Consider the following 18,544-nt stretch of genomic DNA (forward strand, 5'->3'; position numbering starts at 1 on the left):
GGCCTCCCGTTGTGTATAGATGGCGCCGTGCGGCCTCCTGCTGTGTATAGATGGCTACGTGCGGCCTCCTGCTGTGTATAGATGGCTATGTGCGGCCTCCTGCTGTGTATAGATGGCTATGTGCGCCCCCCTGCTGTGTATAGATGGCTATGTGCGCCCCCCTGCTGTGTATAGATGGCTACGTGCGGGCTCCTGCTGTGTATAGATGGCTACGTGCGGCCTCCCGCTGTATATAGATGGCTACGTGCGGCCTCCCGCTGTGTATAGATGGCTATGTGCGGCCTCCTGCTGTGTATAGATGGCTACGTGCGGCCTCCTGCTGTGTATAAATGGCTACATGCGGCCTCCTGCTGTGTATAGATGGCTACGTGCGGACTCCTGCTGTGTATAGATGGCTACGTGCGGACTCCTGCTGTGTATAGATGGTTATGTGCGGCCTCCCGCTGTGTATAGATGGCTACGTGCAGCCTCCCGCTGTATATAGATGGCTACGTGCGGTCTCCCGCTGTGTATAGATGGCTACGTGCGGCCTCCTGCTGTGTATAGATGGCTACGTGCGGCCTCCCGCTGTGTATAGATGGCTACGTGCGGACTCCTGCTGTGTATAGATGGCTATGTGCGGCCTCCTGCTGTGTATAGATGGCTACGTGCGGCCTCCCGCTGTGTATAGATGGCTACGTGCAGCCTCCCGCTGTATATAGATGGCTACGTGCGGTCTCCCGCTGTGTATAGATGGCTACGTGCTGCCTCCTGCTGTGTATAAATGGCTACGTGCGGCCTCCTGCTGTGTATAGATGGCTACGTGTGGCCTCCCGCTGTGTATAGATGGCTACGTGCGGCCTCCTGCTGTGTATAGATGGCTACGTGCGGCCTCCTGCTGTGTATAGATGGCTACCTGCGGCCTCCTGCTGTGTATAGATGGCTGCGTGCGGCCTCCTGCTGTGTATAGATGGCTACGTACGGCCTCCTGCTGTGTATAGATGGCTACGTGTGGCCTCCTGCTGTGTATAGATGGCTACGTGCGGCCTCCCGCTGTGTATAGATGGCTACGTACGGCCTCCTGCTGTGTATAGATGGCTACGTGCGGCCTCCTGCTGTGTATAGATGGCTACGTACGGCCTCCTGCTGTGTATAGATGGCTACGTACGGCCTCCTGCTGTGTATAGATGGCTACGTGCGGCCTCCCGCTGTGTATAGATGGGGGGGGGGGGGGCAGCCCTCGCCTTCTAAACTGCCCGGGGCCCTTGCTACTCTTAATCCACCCCTGGTCTCATCTTCTCCCTGGAGACCTAGCGCTCACGTGCCGGTGTTCTTCATGCTCTTAATTTATGAGCATCTACAGATTGCCTGCAGCGGTCACCACGTGAAAAGCGGGTCAACCATTGGATCATCAGAGCGACTTGTTTCCTGTGCATAGTATTCATATAGGGGCATAGTATTCATATAGGGGCAGCTGCACAATGGCCAATGGGAGGATATCACTTACAGGTGCTAGATTAGGCCGGGGTCACAACACGGGCCTCCGGGCCAAATGTCACCGTAAACCACAGCTACATGACAGCACAGTGCACGGGGTCACAATGCAACTCGCAGGACACTACACTGGCAACATAATGGACGGCACCAGCTGGACCCCGTGTGGCCGCTTACTGGGCTTCCTTCGGGCCCCAATCTGACCCCATTCACTTCCACTACACTGTGTAGCCCCCAGACACATAATAACAATGTGGGCGCAGCGGCCACACTCACTGACTGCAGAAATGATAGTTTATGTCCCCAGAACAGAAAAACTGAGAAAGGGTTAATTGTGTGGTATGGCCCCAAGAGGAAAGGCTTCCTATCCGCAGCACAGGGCGATATGGCAGCGGCGGCGCACTGCAGCCACGTCCTGCCGCTAGGGGCGCTCATGTCCAGGCAGGCGGAGGAAACACCCGCCGCCGTGTCCGTCCTGCCCCCTCACACCGGAGCCCCGGGGACGCGCTCTCTGCCCCCAGTGGCCGCGCACGCCTCTTAGACCCGCCCCCTCCACGTCACCAGACAGGCCGGGGCAGACATGGCGGAGCGGAGGAGACACAAGAAGCGGATCCAGGTAACCATTATCCGGGGCAGTGCTCGGCTGTGCGTGGTGTCCCTGGTGCTCCGGGCTGGGGGGAGCGCAGAGAGAGGGCCCGGCAGTGTGGGGTCCCTGCCCCTCCTGTACTATGGCGGACACAGCAGGAGGCCCGGCTCAGGGAGGGGGATGACACCTCTGGGAAGAGTTTATATAACCGCTGAGATCAGTACGAGCAGTGTGCACGGAGACATCTGGAGGAGCCTCAATATCTGTGCCCCCCCATGGGGGATGATGATGGTGGGGGGGTCTCTGTGCCCCCGCATGGGGGATGGTGGTGGGGGGCTCTGTGCCCCCCCCATGGGGGATAATGGTGGGGGGGCTCTGTGCCCCCCCCATGGGGGATAATGGTGGGGGGTCTCTGTGCCCCTGTGTGGGGGGTCTCTGTGCCCCTGCATGGGGGAATGATGTTGGGGGGTCTCTGTGCCCCCGTATGGGGGAATGGTGGTGGGGGGGTCTCTGTGCCCCCGTATGGGGGAATGGTGGTGGGGGGGTCTCTGTGCCCCCGTATGGGGGAATGGTGGTGGGGGGGTCTCTGTGCCCCCGTATGGGGGAATGGTGGTGGGGGGGTCTCTGTGCCCCCGTATGGGGGAATGGTGGTGGGGGGGTCTCTGTGCCCCTGTATGGGGGAATGATGGTGGGGGGGGTCTCTGTGCCCCTGTATGGGGGAATGATGGTGGGTGGGGTCTCTGTGCCCCCCGTATGGGGGAATGGTGGGGGGGGTCTCTGTGCCCCCCGTATGGGGGAATGGTGGGGGGGGTCTCTGTGCCCCCCGTATGGGGGAATGGTGGGTGGGGTCTCTGTGCCCCCGTATGGGGGAATGGTGGGGGGGGTCTCTGTGCCCCCCGTATGGGGGATGGTTATGGGTGATGGAGTCACTGCTGTCTAGGGGTATCTACTGCAGCTGATGGAAGTTTCCCAATATGGTCATGTGACTGGTTTGTCTAAGGCTATGTGCCCACGTTGCATTTATGAAGCAGAAAATTTCTGCTGCATAAATGCAAGTCCTCTCCCGGAAAAACGCATGCGGAATTCCGCACGCGTTTATCGCGCATTTTTCGTGCATTTATCACGCGTTTTCCACATGCGGAATTGCCTTGCGTTTTTTATGCATTGGACAAAGGCAATTCCGCTTGCGGAAACGCAAAATTAAATGACATGCTGCGGATTTTTGAACGCGGCATAAACGCTGCGGAAAAATCCGCAGCATGTGCATAGAACTTGCGGAATCCCATTGGGGACCATGGGGTGCGGATATACATGCGTTTTTCAAGCGTTTACGCTGCGGAAATTCCGCAGCATATACGCTTGAAAAATGCTACGTGGGCACACAGCCTTACTGGTTATTCCTGTAATCTCATTGGTTTTCTATGGGAATTTCTATAGATGGCACAGCTGTGAGCACAGGAGACAAGGAAGCACCTGCCAAAATCCCTGAAGACTCTTCACATTTGTGTTAGGGTTTCTGCTGCTAAAGGATCTGTGACTGATCTGTATTCATCTATTAACAGATCATATTGGCCCTATAATGAGATCTGTTTTGTGTATCCTGTCCGTTGGTCCTGCTACTTGATGGAAGAGCTATCAAGAAAAAAGTAATTCTATCACAAATCCCTCTATACTCCTCCGATACACACTAATAATAGCATAGTAATCCACTGTCCTGGGCTGAGTCCTGGCTACCACCTTCCTGATCTCACCATTGACCTCAGGGCAGAGGACCTGTCTGCTCCCCTGTTTTAGTAATTAATGGACTTCCCCCATAATAAACTAATGTCGCAGAATCTTTTCCTTTAACTCTGTTTTGTGCTATTCCTCAGTTTTTCTTCTAGGAAATGTATGAATAAATGTCATTGCTTAATTAAAGGGGTTGTCAAGGACACTTATATTTATGGCCTATACTTAGGATATGTCATCAATATCTGATTGGTGAGGATGCGAGTACCGGCACCCCCACCGATCAGATGTTTCCGATGCTGGATGTGCTGAGTTGAGAAGCTGCACAGCTCGTCCACACGAGAATGTGCCTTCAATGAGCGGATCAATGCAGGTGCCAGGAATCCAGACCCCTCTAATATTATATTGATGATATATTCACTCCCATGGGTTGTAGTGAATATTCATGCACTTTAATAGCGGGCACACAGACCGCCGGCCAGTGCAGGAGCCACGCTGCGGGTACAGTGTACGCGCTATTAGGGAGAATGAATGGTCACTGCTCCCCACGCACACAGTCCCGGCGTGGGGAGTAGTGACTATTCCAGCACAGCATATCACAGTGTGAGGGCGCATGGCAGTAACGCCATGCGCAGCTCAAACTGAGATCCCTGTCGGCAGCAGAGCAGGACGCAGCGCTGGAGGAGAGAGGAGGTGAGTATAATTGTTGAATTTTTTTTGTGTGCAGCGTGATGGGGATCAGGGGGTTCCAAGCATACCAGGAAGAGGGATGAGGGGGGCCATATACATACCAGGATGAGGGGGGCCACATACATACCAGGATGAGGGGGGCCACAAACACACAGGGATGAAGGCGTGGGGAGCAGTGAATATTCATTTTCTTTAGCAGTGGGTACAGTGTAGGATGCATCAGCGAGCTTCTGCCTCCTGTGACCCGCTCCTCCGCTGCTGCAGCTCCCCCCACACCACCCACAGTGTGTGTGTGTATCTTTCTTCTTTTTATTTTTTATATAGCGCCAACATATTCCGCAGCGCTTTACAATTCAGACAATTTTTACAGACATTATCATCACTGTCCCCATCGGGGCTCACAATCTACATTCCCTATCAGTATGTCTTTTGGAGTGTGGGAGGAAACCAGAGAACCCGGAGGAAACCCACACAAACACAGGGAGAACATGCAAACTCCTTGCAGATGTTGTCCTTGGTGGGATTTGAACCCAGGACCCCAGCGCTGCAAGGCTGCAGTGCTAACCACTGAGCCACTATATATATATATATATATATATATATATATATATATATATATATATATATATATATATATATATATATATATATATATATATTCAACCCCCTGCAGATTTAGCTGGTTTGATAAGATGCAAATAAGTTAGAGCCTTCAAACTGCAAACGAGAGTAGGTTTTATGAACAGAAGCATAAATCTTACAAACCAAAAAGTTATGTTGCTCAGTTGAATTTTATTAAATTTTAAACATAAAAGTGTGGGTCAATTATTATACAACCCCTATGTTTAATATTTTGTGGAATAACCCTTGTTTGCAATTACAGCTAATAATCGTCTTTTATAAGACCTGATCAGGCCGGCACAGGTCTGTGGAGTTATCTTGGCCCACTCCTCCATGCAGATCTTCTCCAAGTTATCTAGGTTCTTTGGGTGTCTCATGTGGACTTTATTCTTGAGCTCCTTCCACAAGTTTTCAATTGGGTTAAGGTCAGGAGACTGACTAGGCCACTCCAACACCTTGACTTTTTCCCTCTTGAACCAGGCCTTGGTTTTCTTGGCTGTGTGCTTTGGGTCGTTGTCTTGTTGGAAGATGAAATTACGACCCATCTTAAGATCCTTGATGGAGGAGCGGAGGTTCTTGGCCAAAATCTCCAGGTAGGCTGTGCTATTCATCTTCCCATGGATGCGGACCAGATGGCCAGGCCCCTTGGCTGAGAAACAGCCCCACAGCATGATGCTGCCACCACCATGCTTGACTGTAGGGATGGTATTCTTGGGGTTGTATGCAGTGCCATCCAGTCTCCAAACGTCACGTGTGTGGTTGGCACCAAAGATCTCGATCTTGGTCTCATCAGACCATAGAACCTTGAACCAGTCTGTCTCAGAGTCCTCCAAGTGATCATGAGCAAACTGTAGACGAGCCTTGACATGACGCTTTGAAAGTAAAGGTACCTTACGGGCTCGTCTGGAACGGAGACCATTGCGGTGGAGTACGTTACTTATGGTATTGACTGAAACCAATGTCCCCACTGCCATGAGATCTTCCCGGAGCTCCTTCCTTGTTGTCCTTGGGTTAGCCTTGACTCTTCGGACAAGCCTGGCCTCGGCACGGGAGGACACTTTCAAAGGCTGTCCTGGCCGTGGAAGGCTAACAGTAGTTCCATAAGCCTTCCACTTACGGATGATGCTCCCAACAGTGGAGACAGGTAGGCCCAACTCCTTGGAAAGGGTTTTGTACCCCTTGCCAGCCTTGTGACCCTCCACAATCGTGTCTCTGATGGCCTTGGAATGCTCCTTTGTCTTTCCCATGTTGACCATGTCTGAGTGCTGTTCACAAGTTTGGGGAGGGTCTTAAATAGTCAGAAAAGGCTGGCAAAAGAGATCTTTAATCCACACATGTGAAGCTCATTATTCTTGGTGCCTGAACTACTTCTTAATACTTTAGGGGGACCAAACAGAATTCTTGTGGTTTGAGGGGTTGAATAATAAATGACACTCTGAATTAACTTTTAACGTTTTTAAAAAAACAAAAACAAAATTTGCTGCAGTGCATTTCCCACTTCCAGGCTGATCTACAGTACAAATGTCACAATGCCAAGTTAATTCCGCATGTGTCAACCAGCTAAATCTGCAGGGGGTTGAATACTACTTGTAGGCACTGTATATATATATATATATATATATGACGCACCCCCCACCTTCCTCCAAAATTTTGGAGGAAAAAAGTGTATCTTATAGTCCGAAAAATACGGTATATGTGGGCAGCCACATGCAGAATAGTAGTGGCAGCAGCTGAGGATCAGGGACTGGCAAGTACTAATGTGCCATGTGTAGACATCTCCGGATGCCTCTTACATCAGGAGAATGGGATCTCTTAACCCGTTTGGCTCCAGAAAGGAGCATGTGAATTACACAGGTGGCCTACTGTGTCTGTGTCTCCTTTCACTGTAATTTATGGGAGTTCTGAATCATTAGGCTTTATCAAAAAACCCATGTTCTGTTGTAGAGAGCTATGTGCATTATGTGCATGCATCACCTCTTTCTCTTTGGTGCCTGTCACAGTTTTTTAATAGGATTTAGAAGAGGATTTTTACTGCAAATCCATATAAAAAATGCTTCAATTATTTTTTAAATAAGCTTTCTATTAGTTTTACTATGAAATGTTCAAAATAACATGAAAAAACAGCACTTTGTGAACTATCCGATCCAATTCAGTCTGAAAGTTATTCAAAGAGTATTTAATGCTGTTTTTATGTGGATTTAGGAGCAGAATCTATTTCTAAATCCTCATGAAAAACTCAAGTGACCATACCCTTACAGTGCCGATTTGTTGAGGTAGGAGTCCTGTAAGTAGAATTTGACATTTATTGTATATACTTTTGATATGTCACAGAAGGTAATACCCCTTTAATTTCTAGTGCGACCCACGGATTGGTTCAGTACCGCAATGTGGCCCAGGGACCAAAAAAGGGTGTGCACCCCTAATCTAGATCATGGATAAACCTCTGCGTTCATAGTAGTATACATGATGAAGGGGTTTTTTGCTGAAGTGTCGCTTGTAGGGAACAGAAAGAAGTCTAGTAAAGAGCTGGTTTGGATGAGCAGATTCTCTGGCCTGAAAGCAGAGGAAACCCTCAGTCTGACGTGCCTTGTATCCCACTTAATTACATCTTGCAAATTAAAAACTTTGGCGATATACCTCTGACAGGAGGTTAGGATGCAGTGTGCACACAGCCCAACCGCTGCAGCCCACTACCATACTTCAGAACAAATATATAAAAAGGTTCTCCACTACATTTATAATATTGACCTATACTCTTAAACGTCAGCTCGCTCGGGGTCCGACACCTGTCATATTCAGTACTAGCTTATCTGCAGTGCTGGGCAGCAACCACTAAATAGTGTACTGACTTGTGTATATTGTTGACATACAGCCGCCAGCGGAGGTGACAGCAGCTGATCAGCTGTCAGACCCCCACCCATTTGATATCGATGACCTGTCCTATGGATAGTTGGTCATCATATAAAAGTAGTGGCTAACCACTTTAAATCAGTTTGCTCGGCCATTTGTTGTAATTTAACCGGATACATTTTGATAGTTCCTGTAGACTTATTTTTTTTGCAGCTTTCAGAATATCTACAAAACTACAAGCCAGGAAAGCAGCAATGTAAATATGCCATGACAGAGCGATCTAAGTATATCTCCTGGCTGTGTCCAGCTTTACAACAACTTGGTTTTGTTTCATTTCCTCTCTAGATCGAAAAATGTATTCAGTTTCCTAGCTCCTATCATTCTGCATCTACAGCTCCTGAACAGACCGATGTGTCTCCATGGTAACAGACAATAAACAAACCTGCATAATCTAATCTTGCAGCTATAGACCTTTCATTTGTACCATACGGTAGGCGTACTGACCAAAAGTTTGGACACACCTTCTCATTTAAAGATTTTTCTGTATTTTCATGACTTTGAAAATTGTACATTCACACTGAAGGCATCAAAACTATGAATTAACACATGTGGAATTATATACTTAACAAAAAAGTGTGAAACAACTGAAAATATGTCTTATATTCTAGGTTCTTCAAAGTAGCCATCTTTTGCTTTGATGACTGCTTTGCACTCTCTTGGCATTCTCTTGATGAGCTTCAAGAGGTCTTCACCAGAAATGGTTTTCACTTCACAGGTGTGCCCTGTCAGGTTTAATAAGTGGGATTTCTTGCCTTATAAATGGGGTTGGGACCCTCAGTTGTGTTGTGCAGAAGTCTGGTGGATACACAGCTGATAGTTCTACTGAATAGACTGTTAGCTGCTTTTTTCTTGTCATAATACAAATTCTAAGTAGAGAAAAACGAGTGGCCATCATTACTTTAAGAAATGAAGGTCAGTCAGTCTGAAAAATTCGGCAAACTTTGAAAGTGTCCCCAAGTGCAGTTGCAAAAACCATCAAGTGCTACAAAGAAACTGGCTCACATGAGGACCGCCCCAGGAATGAAGACCAAGAGTCACCTCTGCTTCTGAGGATAAGTTTATCCGAGTCACCAGCCTCAGAAATCGCAGGTTAACAGCAGCTCAGATTAGAGACCAGGTCAATGCCACACAGAGTTCTAGCAGCAGACATCTCTCTACAACAACTGTTAAGAGGAGACTTTGTGCAGCAGGCCTTCATGGTAAAATAGCTGCGGACAGGCAACAAGCAGAAGAGACTTGTTTGGGCTAAAGAACACAAGGAATGGACATTGGACCAGTGGAAATCTGTGCTTTGGTCTAATGAGTCCAAATTTGAGATCTTTGTTTCCAACCACCGTGTCTTTGTGCGACGCAGAAAAGGTGAACGGATGGACTCTACATGCCTGGTTCCCACCGTGAAGCATAGAGGAGGAGGTGTGATGGTGTGGGGGGGCTTTGCTGGTGACACTGTTGGAGATTTATTCAAAATTGAAGGCATACTGAACCAGCATGGCTACCACAGCATCTTGCAGCGGCATGCTATTCCATCTGGTTTGCGTTTAGTTGGACCATCATTTATTTTTCAACAGGACAATGACCCCAAACACACCTCCAGGCTGTGTAAGGGCTATTTGACCAAGAAGGAGAGTGATGGGGTGCTACGCCAGATGACCTGGCCTCCACAGTCACCAGACCTGAACCCAATCGAGATGGTTTGGGGTGAGCTGGACCGCAGAGTAAAGGCAAAAGGGCCAACAAGTGCTAAGCATCTCTGGGAACTCCTTCAAGATTGTTGGAAGACCATTTCCGTGACTACCTCTTGAAGCTCATCAAGAGAATGCCAAGAGTGTGCAAAGCAGTCATCAAAGCAAAAGGCGGCTACTTTGAAGAACCTAGAATATAAGACATATTTTCAGTTGTTTCACACTTTTTTGTTAAGTATATAATTCCACATGTGTTAATTCATAGGTTTGATGCCTTCAGTGTGAATGTACAATTTTCAAAGTCATGAAAATACAGAAAAATCTTTAAATGAGAAGGTGTGTCCAAACTTTTGGTCTGTACTGTACGTCTGATGGAGTAACAAAAAGTGAAGGACAGAGAAAAGGGAGTTCAGCTCTAGAATCAGACTGTTTATTGTTGGTTACCATAGAGACTCATAGGTCTGTAAAGGAGCTGTAGAAACTAAACTTTATGAGGTTTTTAATTACAGCCTATTGCAAAGTTTGTTGTTTTGCGATGCAGTGGGCTGTGCAGGTCATGGCCATAGCTTTAATGTCTGCTGTTTTCACAGGAACATTTTTTTGACAATCTATTTTTACTTTCAGCTTTTCCATGGAAAATATCAGTTCCTTGTGGTCTCTAACCAACACCTTTATGTCAATTTACAAAATTTCACATAAAAATCACAGACCATCATTACATTTTTAGGGGATGGTAATACTTGGCAGCTAGTGGTAAATCACCGCAGCAGCCAGATGTTTGGCTTATATTCGGCATACATAGGAAACCGTGTGTCTGTGCGGTATTATAGGCCTGCCATTAACTCCTGCTCTATGTGTAGCGCACAGAATGATGACTGGCACTGAGGGGCTACAGCCATGCCCAGGTGTTATGTCCTTACAGGTAGCAGCATATATCGACGTTAGAGGACCAGTCACCTGCTCAAGTGACCTTTTCTTGCTCTTATTTTATTCCTGCTTTTCCCCTCAATGTTTTTTTTTTCTATTTTGTTATAAATCCACCCCACAGCTCCAGAGATGGGTCTTTTTAACCCCTTAGTGACCACTAATACGACTTAAAACTACCCTGAGATATAAGAGAATAGCATCCCCCCCGATGAGTGAAAATGCAGGAGCTGCTAGCTGTACACTATAGCTGACGCCCTGCTGTATCAGTCACGATTGGTGCTGCCACCAACCATGGCCGTTTAATCCCTTAGATCAGGGGTGAGGAACCTTCTTTCTTTGGATATCTATACCATCCTTCGGGGGCCGTACAAATTGTGCACTAACTCTGCCCACAAAGTACATCCTGACGCTGGCACTGGTGTCAGGACGTAATCTTTAATTGCACGCACCTCAGTGTTCAGTAGTGAACACTGCGTACACCCGGTCACAGAGCAAGAAGAAATGAAAAGGCCGGTGGCCATCAAAACACAGCTGCCAGCCCAAGCACTGTGGTCCCTGCAATCTGCCCAGGGGCTGGAGAAAAGGTCATCAAGGGCTGTAAATGCCCCGAGGTTCCCCATCCCTGCCTTAGATGCTGCTCTCAATAGTGCCTACAACATCTAGATGGTTAACAGTTTGAGGGCTATCTCTTTAACCCCATTGGCACCCTGAGATCATGATTGTGTGGTCTTGTTGTTTGCCATTGCAATTCACGGCCTGCCGGCTATGCCGTGCCGCACTGTGCATTAATTCCTGAAAAGCACCTGAAGGGTTAATAAACTACCTGGCAGCAGTTCTGAATATGTTGAGGGGTGCTGTTTTTAAAATGGCATCACTTTTCCAATATATAGGTCCTCCAAAATCACTTAAAAACCGAATAGGTCCCAAAAAAAAATAAGTTTTGTAAATTGAAAAAAATTAAAAATTGTTACAATCTTAATGCTATGTTTACACGTCATGTTTTTTTCAGCAGATTTTTATGCAAATTTTCAGCTGCCTTTTGAAGTACCAGCAAAGTCTGTGAGAAAACAGAATTCTCTGTTCACACATCATGGTTTTTTTGTTCAGGATTTTGTGCCTTGCATTTTTTTTAGGAAAATAGAGCATGTCACTTTCAGCGTTTTTTCACCTATAGGAAAAAACTAAATATTTAGGGGAGCAGGGAAATAAAGTAATAGGAAAAGCCGGCTACTATTTACCTGAAGACTGTTCTTCTTTAATAATAGCCAGTATCAGGGCTGTGGAGTCGGTAAGCCAAACCACTAACTCCGACTCCTCAATTTCCCTGACTCCCGACTCCACAGCACTGCCTCACTACTGAGCGTGTACATAAAGTGCAGCACTGCCTCACTACTGAGCGTGTACATAAAGTGCAGCACTGCCTCACTACTGAGCGTGTACATAAAGTGCAGCACTGCCTCACTACTGAACGTGTACATAAAGTGCAGCACTGCCTCACTACTGAGCGTGTACATAAAGTGCAGCACTGCCTCACTACTGAGCGTGTACATAAAGTGCAGCACTGCCTCACTACTGAACGTGTACATAAAGTGCAGCCCTGCCTCACTACTGAGCGTGTACATAAAGTGCAGCACTGCCTCACTACTGAGCGTGTACATAAAGTGCAGCACTGCCTCACTACTGAGCGTGTACATAAAGTGCAGCCCTGCCTCACTACTGAGCGTGTACATAAAGTGCAGCCCTGCCTCACTACTGAGCGTGTACATAAAGTGCAGCCCTGCCTCACTACTGAGCGTGTACATAAAGTGCAGCACTGCCTCACTACTGAGCGTGTACATAAAGAGCAGCACTGCCTCACTACTGAGCGTGTACATAAAGTGCAGCACTGCCTCACTACTGAGCGTGTACATAAAGTGCAGCACTGCCTCACTACTGAGCGTGTACATAAAGTGCAGCACTACCTCACTACTGAGCCTGTACATAAAGTGCAGCACTGCCTCACTACTGAGCGTGTACATAAAGTGCAGCACTGCCTCACTACTGAGCGTGTACATAAAGTGCAGCACTGCCTCACTACTGAACGTGTACATAAAGTGCAGCCCTGCCTCACTACTGAGCGTGTACATAAAGTGCAGCACTGCCTCACTACTGAGCGTGTACATAAAGTGCAGCACTGCCTCACTACTGAGCGTGTACATAAAGTGCAGCCCTGCCTCACTACTGAGCGTGTACATAAAGTGCAGCCCTGCCTCACTACTGAGCGTGTACATAAAGTGCAGCCCTGCCTCACTACTGAGCGTGTACATAAAGTGCAGCACTGCCTCACTACTGAGCGTGTACATAAAGTGCAGCCCTGCCTCACTACTGAACGTGTACATAAAGTGCAGCCCTGCCTCACTACTGAGCGTGTACATAAAGTGCAGCCCTGCCTCACTACTGAGCGTGTACATAAAGTGCAGCACTGCCTCACTACTGAGCGTGTACATAAAGTGCAGCACTACATCACTACTGAGCGTGTACATAAAGTGCAGCACTGCCTCACTACTGAGCGTGTACATAAAGTGCAGCACTGCCTCACTACTGAGCGTGTACATAAAGTGCAGCCCTGCCTCACTACTGAGCGTGTACATAAAGTGCAGCCCTGCCTCACTACTGAGCGTGTACATAAAGTGCAGCCCTGCCTCACTACTGAGCGTGTACATAAAGGGCAGCACTGCCTCACTACTGAGCGTGTACATAAAGTGCAGCCCTGCCTCACTACTGAGCGTGTACATAAAGTGCAGCCCTGCCTCACTACTGAGCGTGTACATAAAGTGCAGCCCTGCCTCACTACTGAGCGTGTACATAAAGTGCAGCACTGCCTCACTACTGAGCATGTACATAAAGTGCAGCCCTGCCTCACTACTGAGCGTGTACATAAAGTGCAGCACTGCCTCACTACTGAGCGTGTACATAAAGTGCAGCACAGATTCATCTCAACTAAAAGCGGAGTTCCTTAGATCAAGAACAGAACAGACATTTATAGGACATTTCATAACTTTCCCAAATTCTTATGGAAACATTTACAGCACATCCTGCACCGAACTACTGAACCAATTTCTATATTGTTGGAGTCGTTCCATCTTATTCATACTCTGACTCCAGCGCCCTGGCCAGTATTGCCAAACTTGTCATTTTTCATAAATGGCTGCAGCACCAGAATAGAAAGCGCTGGTTTCTCTGTACAAGATTTGGCGTGTGCTCTAACGTTAATGTAATATTATGGGGCCACTTTTTATGTTTTGAGTGAATGTTTTTAATAATGTATTCTGGAGTTGAGGTATTCAGGTGGATTCGCACCGCTCCTGATGTCCCCCATTCATCTGACTGTGGCTGAGTGAGTGTTCTTTAGGCTTCAGTCTACTGCAATATGCTATAAGAAAAGTGACTGCTTTATACTGCACACAACTGTGGGTTTTTATTGTTTATATTCATGTAGCGGCAACATATTCCAGAGCGCATGAGAGTTCAGCCAACACCCGGACTTACAATTGTAGACTTGGCTGACATCCACCCTAATCCGTTTGAAGGGGCTCTGTCAGCACAGAATGACTGTTCAAACCAAGTACAAGCGCTCTGTGATCCACAGTGTGGCCAATCATTTATATACACCTTCCCACCGGCTTGGTTTCCATCTATCTCTTCCCTTCTCTATGAAGCCAGAGCTGTCAATCATATAAGGGGGTGGGGGCTGGAGATAGAGGGAAAACAAGCAGGTGATAAGGTGTATATAAATGATTGGCCCCGAACTACTGAGCAGCGAGACTTAGTTTGCGCAGTCATTCTGTGCTGACAGTCCCTTTTTAGTATATTGGTAAATACCCATTTCCTGACACACTACTTAGCAGACATGGCTGACTGCAGCTTCATAATATGCGACACTGCTGTAGCAGTAATTACACTGCAATGTGAACCACTTTCTGGCCAGTGCTGTGCAGTATTATATTATGTGCAGTCCTATGTAGTGAGTACAGTGGTGTGGGCAAGAGTTTAATGTTATTACCATGCTGGGATTACTCCTTTTCTTAAAAGGATTGTCCACGCTTACGATATTGATGACAAATTCAACAGATTAGGATCGGGTTGAATTTAATCGGCCGCTCTTTTTATTCTCTATTCATGTGTATGAGGCAGTTAGGAAGGATAATTATCAGCTGAACAAACGATCGACGAGCCATCCTCGTGTATGGACACCTTGTCTTTTGTATTATTATTTTTTTGCCTTTTTGATACGATGCTTTTGGTGTCATTAGAAACTTTTCACAGTATTGATCTCACATACTCAAACTTCTGCAGTGCAGCAAAATGTCACCTAGCCTTACATAAACTAATTGTGTGATTATTTCTGGTGGTTTGGGTTTCTGTGAATGCCAGGATTTTAATGAAACACTTCACATCCTTTTATTTTATCCCACAGGAGGTGGGCGAGCCAACCAAAGATGAAAAGGCGATTGCTAAATACCTGCGGTTCAACTGCCCATCCAAGTCCACCAATATGATGGGGCACAGAGTTGACTACTTTGTTGGTAAGATTTATTGCTAAGCCTTCTCTTTATGAAGGATCATTTATTTTATATCGAAAAGCACCTAAAAATAACTTTCATTGTACAAAAATATATAGAATTCCCCTTAAAGCATCGCTCTGTTTAACAAAAAATTACAATAAATGCATAATGTATAGTATATTAGTGCCCTCCTTTTTAATCTCTCTAGCACAGTTCCTCTGATTTCAATTACTTTCAGTTTTGTAAAATGGCTAAAGCTAGATTAATATGGTGGGTATGAATATTTAAGGATGCATATATTGTGATTTTCTAATTTGTCAACTGTGTGGTCACTTTAAAGCACCACTCCAGCGTTTTTTTATTTTTTTTATTGCAGCGCTATAGTGGTGCTTCTAATTGAAGGTCCCTGCACCTAGTCTCTTACCTACCCGCCTTCACCTTCTATCAGCGTTGTTCCGGTCGGTCTGTGACCTGTCGGATCGCTCTAGTGTTTGCTGGAGTGAGCCAAAGTCTGTTTTCAATGTCAGCCTATGAGGGTCTCTTCCTGTCTCTCACAGGCTTAGGGTACCGCCTCACATAACGATGCACCAGCGATCCCGACAACGATGTGACCTGGCTGGTATCGCTGGTGCGTCGCTATGTGGTCGCTGGTGAGCTGTCAAACAGGCAGGCTCACCAACGATCAGGGGAGCAGCGACATCGTGGAAAGAATCTTTCCACGATGTCCTGCTCCTAGTTACCAGCCTGCTGAAGCAGGAGCAGGCTGGTAACCATGATAAACAGCGGGTTACTAGGGGCACACGCGCACCTAGTAACCCGCTGTTTATCATGGTTACCAGCCTGATCGCTGGTCACACACAGCGATGTTTGCTGACCAGCGGGAGGGCAAGGACCAAAAAATGGTCCAGGACACTTTGCAGCGATCAGCGACCTCACAGCAGGGGCCTGATCGCTGCAAAGTGTCACACATAGCGACATCGCTGGTGAGGTCGCTGTTACGTCACCAAAACCGTGACACAGCAGCGATCTCGCTAGCGATCTCTCTATGTGAGACAGGGGCTTCGATTGAGAGCTTGTGACAGGTACTTCTGATTTCCGGTCAGTTAGAAGTTGCAGTCACAAGATGGCGACGCAAGACTGGAGCGGCAATGATAAAAAGTGAAGACGATGGCGGATAAGTAAAAGAATAAGGGCAGGGACCTTACATTAGTAGCACCACTCCAGTGCTGAAAAAAAGCCCTGCTGGAGTGGAGATTTAAAGGAAAGCCATCATCAGAGAATGATCTATTTTTTAAACAAGGTTTTTGTATTAAATATATATTTTAAAAAATGTTGGCAATGTCTTAAAAATTAAATAAAAACCTTGCCATTTTCACACTGGCCACTGGGGCTTTTTAAAGGGAATGTGTCACCCCCTGGGAGATATCAGACCTCTACTGTGGGCATACATGTGATAGAAAAGTAAATCTATACATGCCTGTATGGCCCATGGTAGAGGTCTGAATGCAGAGAAATGTACTTTTATAAAATCGCTATTCACATGCTTGGCGTCCCCCCAGACACCAAGAAATCCCCGCCTATCTGTTTAGTAAACCCAGAAATCCCCGCCTATCATCTTATTATGCATATTCCCCCCTCCCCTGTACTTCACAGGGCCCTGTGACGTGCATGCGTCTCACTTTCCCCGCATGTGCAGAGCTCTGTGCACACCCCATGACTGAAAGCCGGTGGCTCCCAGTAGCCGCATGTCCAGTAAAGCGGCCGGGCAGCTTTTAACATTTACCTGCAGATTAACCCTATATCAGCAGGTAAATAGCAATTTCTCAGGTCACAGGTTCCCTTTAAACAATAGGTCATTCTCTGATGATGGCATCACTTTTTTTTTTGCTTATGGCAGAAATGTGTTACAGGCCCATTGATCTTAATTGCAAAAACCATCGGACCCATTCAGATGAATGGATCTGATTTTCAGTGGCAAAAAATGTCTGCAGCAAATTTTCCTCATCGGAGTATCCCCTAATACAGAAGGACTTTGGGGTCATGCACGATTCGTCTGAACTTGTCATCCCATATCAATACGCCTTACAGCCTGCAGACGTGTATTTTAGTGGGGGCCATGTGGTACTACGTTATCCGCGCAGCACCAGAAGGTGTTGTGTTGGCACAATGGCTTCAGGCTAAGGCAACACAATATCACATGTGATTTTCTGCACGTTGTGATCAGGCTGTGACTTCCATGCTTCCTGTGTCTAGAATTTTGCAGTAGACACCATAAATACTTTTCCAATAAGGAGACATGCAACACAATTGAGATTTACACTGTCTCACGCGGGAAATTCTGTCTCTTGAGTGAACAATTTACAAGACATGAATACCTTGCACTGTAATCCGTGACATCCTGTAGTGCTGGGAAGAAATACAAATACTAGTAAACCGTTTTATATGTCCTTGTAATATATTGTTACGTAGTTTACTTGCACACTTTTCCAGTTCTGCACTTCTTGGTTCCACCTTGTAGATTTCATGCGTTTGTGGTGCTGACTGAGTATATCATTATGTATTTGTTTTCTTCTTGCAGCTTCTAAAGCAGTGGACTGTCTACTGGACTCAAAATGGGCAAAAGCAAAAAAAGGAGAAGAAGCCCTGTTTACCAACCGGGAGTCCGTGGTTGACTTTTGCAACAAGTATGTCCTACCATCAGGAATCAAGTGGTAGCATAAAAAAATGGGTCTGGGTATAGGTTTATTATGTGTGCAAAAGATAGAAATAATTTTTACTTTAATTGTAACTCAATATTCTTCCTAAAAGAGGTTGTGTGGACAATTTTCATGCATGTAATAGGGAGGCGTCCTCTCCTCTAGGACCCCGGGCATACAGCCATTACAAAGAGAGGAGGGTTCTTTCATGGAACAACCACACATGTATTTGCTTCATGAGAGATCATAAAGATGGTGAATGGGACGAAATTTGTTCTTGCAGATGGGTGTAGCTGTTTGCAATTGGACATTTGGTTACCCCCATCACTAAAGATGACATTATCTGGCATGTTTGTTATTGGATGTTTAAAGGAAATTGTCCACTTTAGGGACATTTTTTTTAACTTAAATGGATGTAATTGGGCCTTAAAATTTATTTTGGGTTTCATTAAAAATTTTGCACCGCTTGCCTTCCATAAAAATGACTTCTGACGGGAAGTTTGTGACTCTTGTCTCTCTCTTTTTGAGCTCAAGATGTATAAACCCCAAGCCACATTAAAGTTGAATGTACAGGAATACAAAGTGCCAGTAAAAAACAAAAACTGTAAAAACTTTCATGAAGCTCAGTTGCAAAAATGATCATACTATTTGTTACATAACAAAATCTAAAAAATAATTATATTTGAT

The 18,544-nt window shown here is 46.4% G+C and overlaps 1 protein-coding gene across 1 annotated transcript in view; it reads left to right on the forward strand.

Moving 5' to 3' along the window:
- The first annotated feature begins 1,937 nt into the window (after positions 1–1,937).
- SEC62 (SEC62 homolog, preprotein translocation factor) overlaps positions 1,938–18,544 on the forward strand; it is a 33,599-nt gene continuing 16,992 nt past the window's right edge. The window contains exons 1-3 of the mRNA XM_073674864.1: positions 1,938–2,089; positions 15,074–15,182; positions 17,740–17,845. Coding sequence (XP_073530965.1) covers positions 2,054–2,089; positions 15,074–15,182; positions 17,740–17,845 — 251 coding nt within the window. The 5' untranslated portion in view covers positions 1,938–2,053. The remainder of the gene's footprint in view (positions 2,090–15,073; positions 15,183–17,739; positions 17,846–18,544) is intronic.

Source organism: Phyllobates terribilis, unplaced genomic scaffold (genome assembly GCF_046119375.1).
Source record: "Phyllobates terribilis strain yellow unplaced genomic scaffold, ASM4611937v1 Scaffold_3__8_contigs__length_932513732, whole genome shotgun sequence".
NCBI lineage: Eukaryota > Metazoa > Chordata > Amphibia > Anura > Dendrobatidae > Phyllobates > Phyllobates terribilis.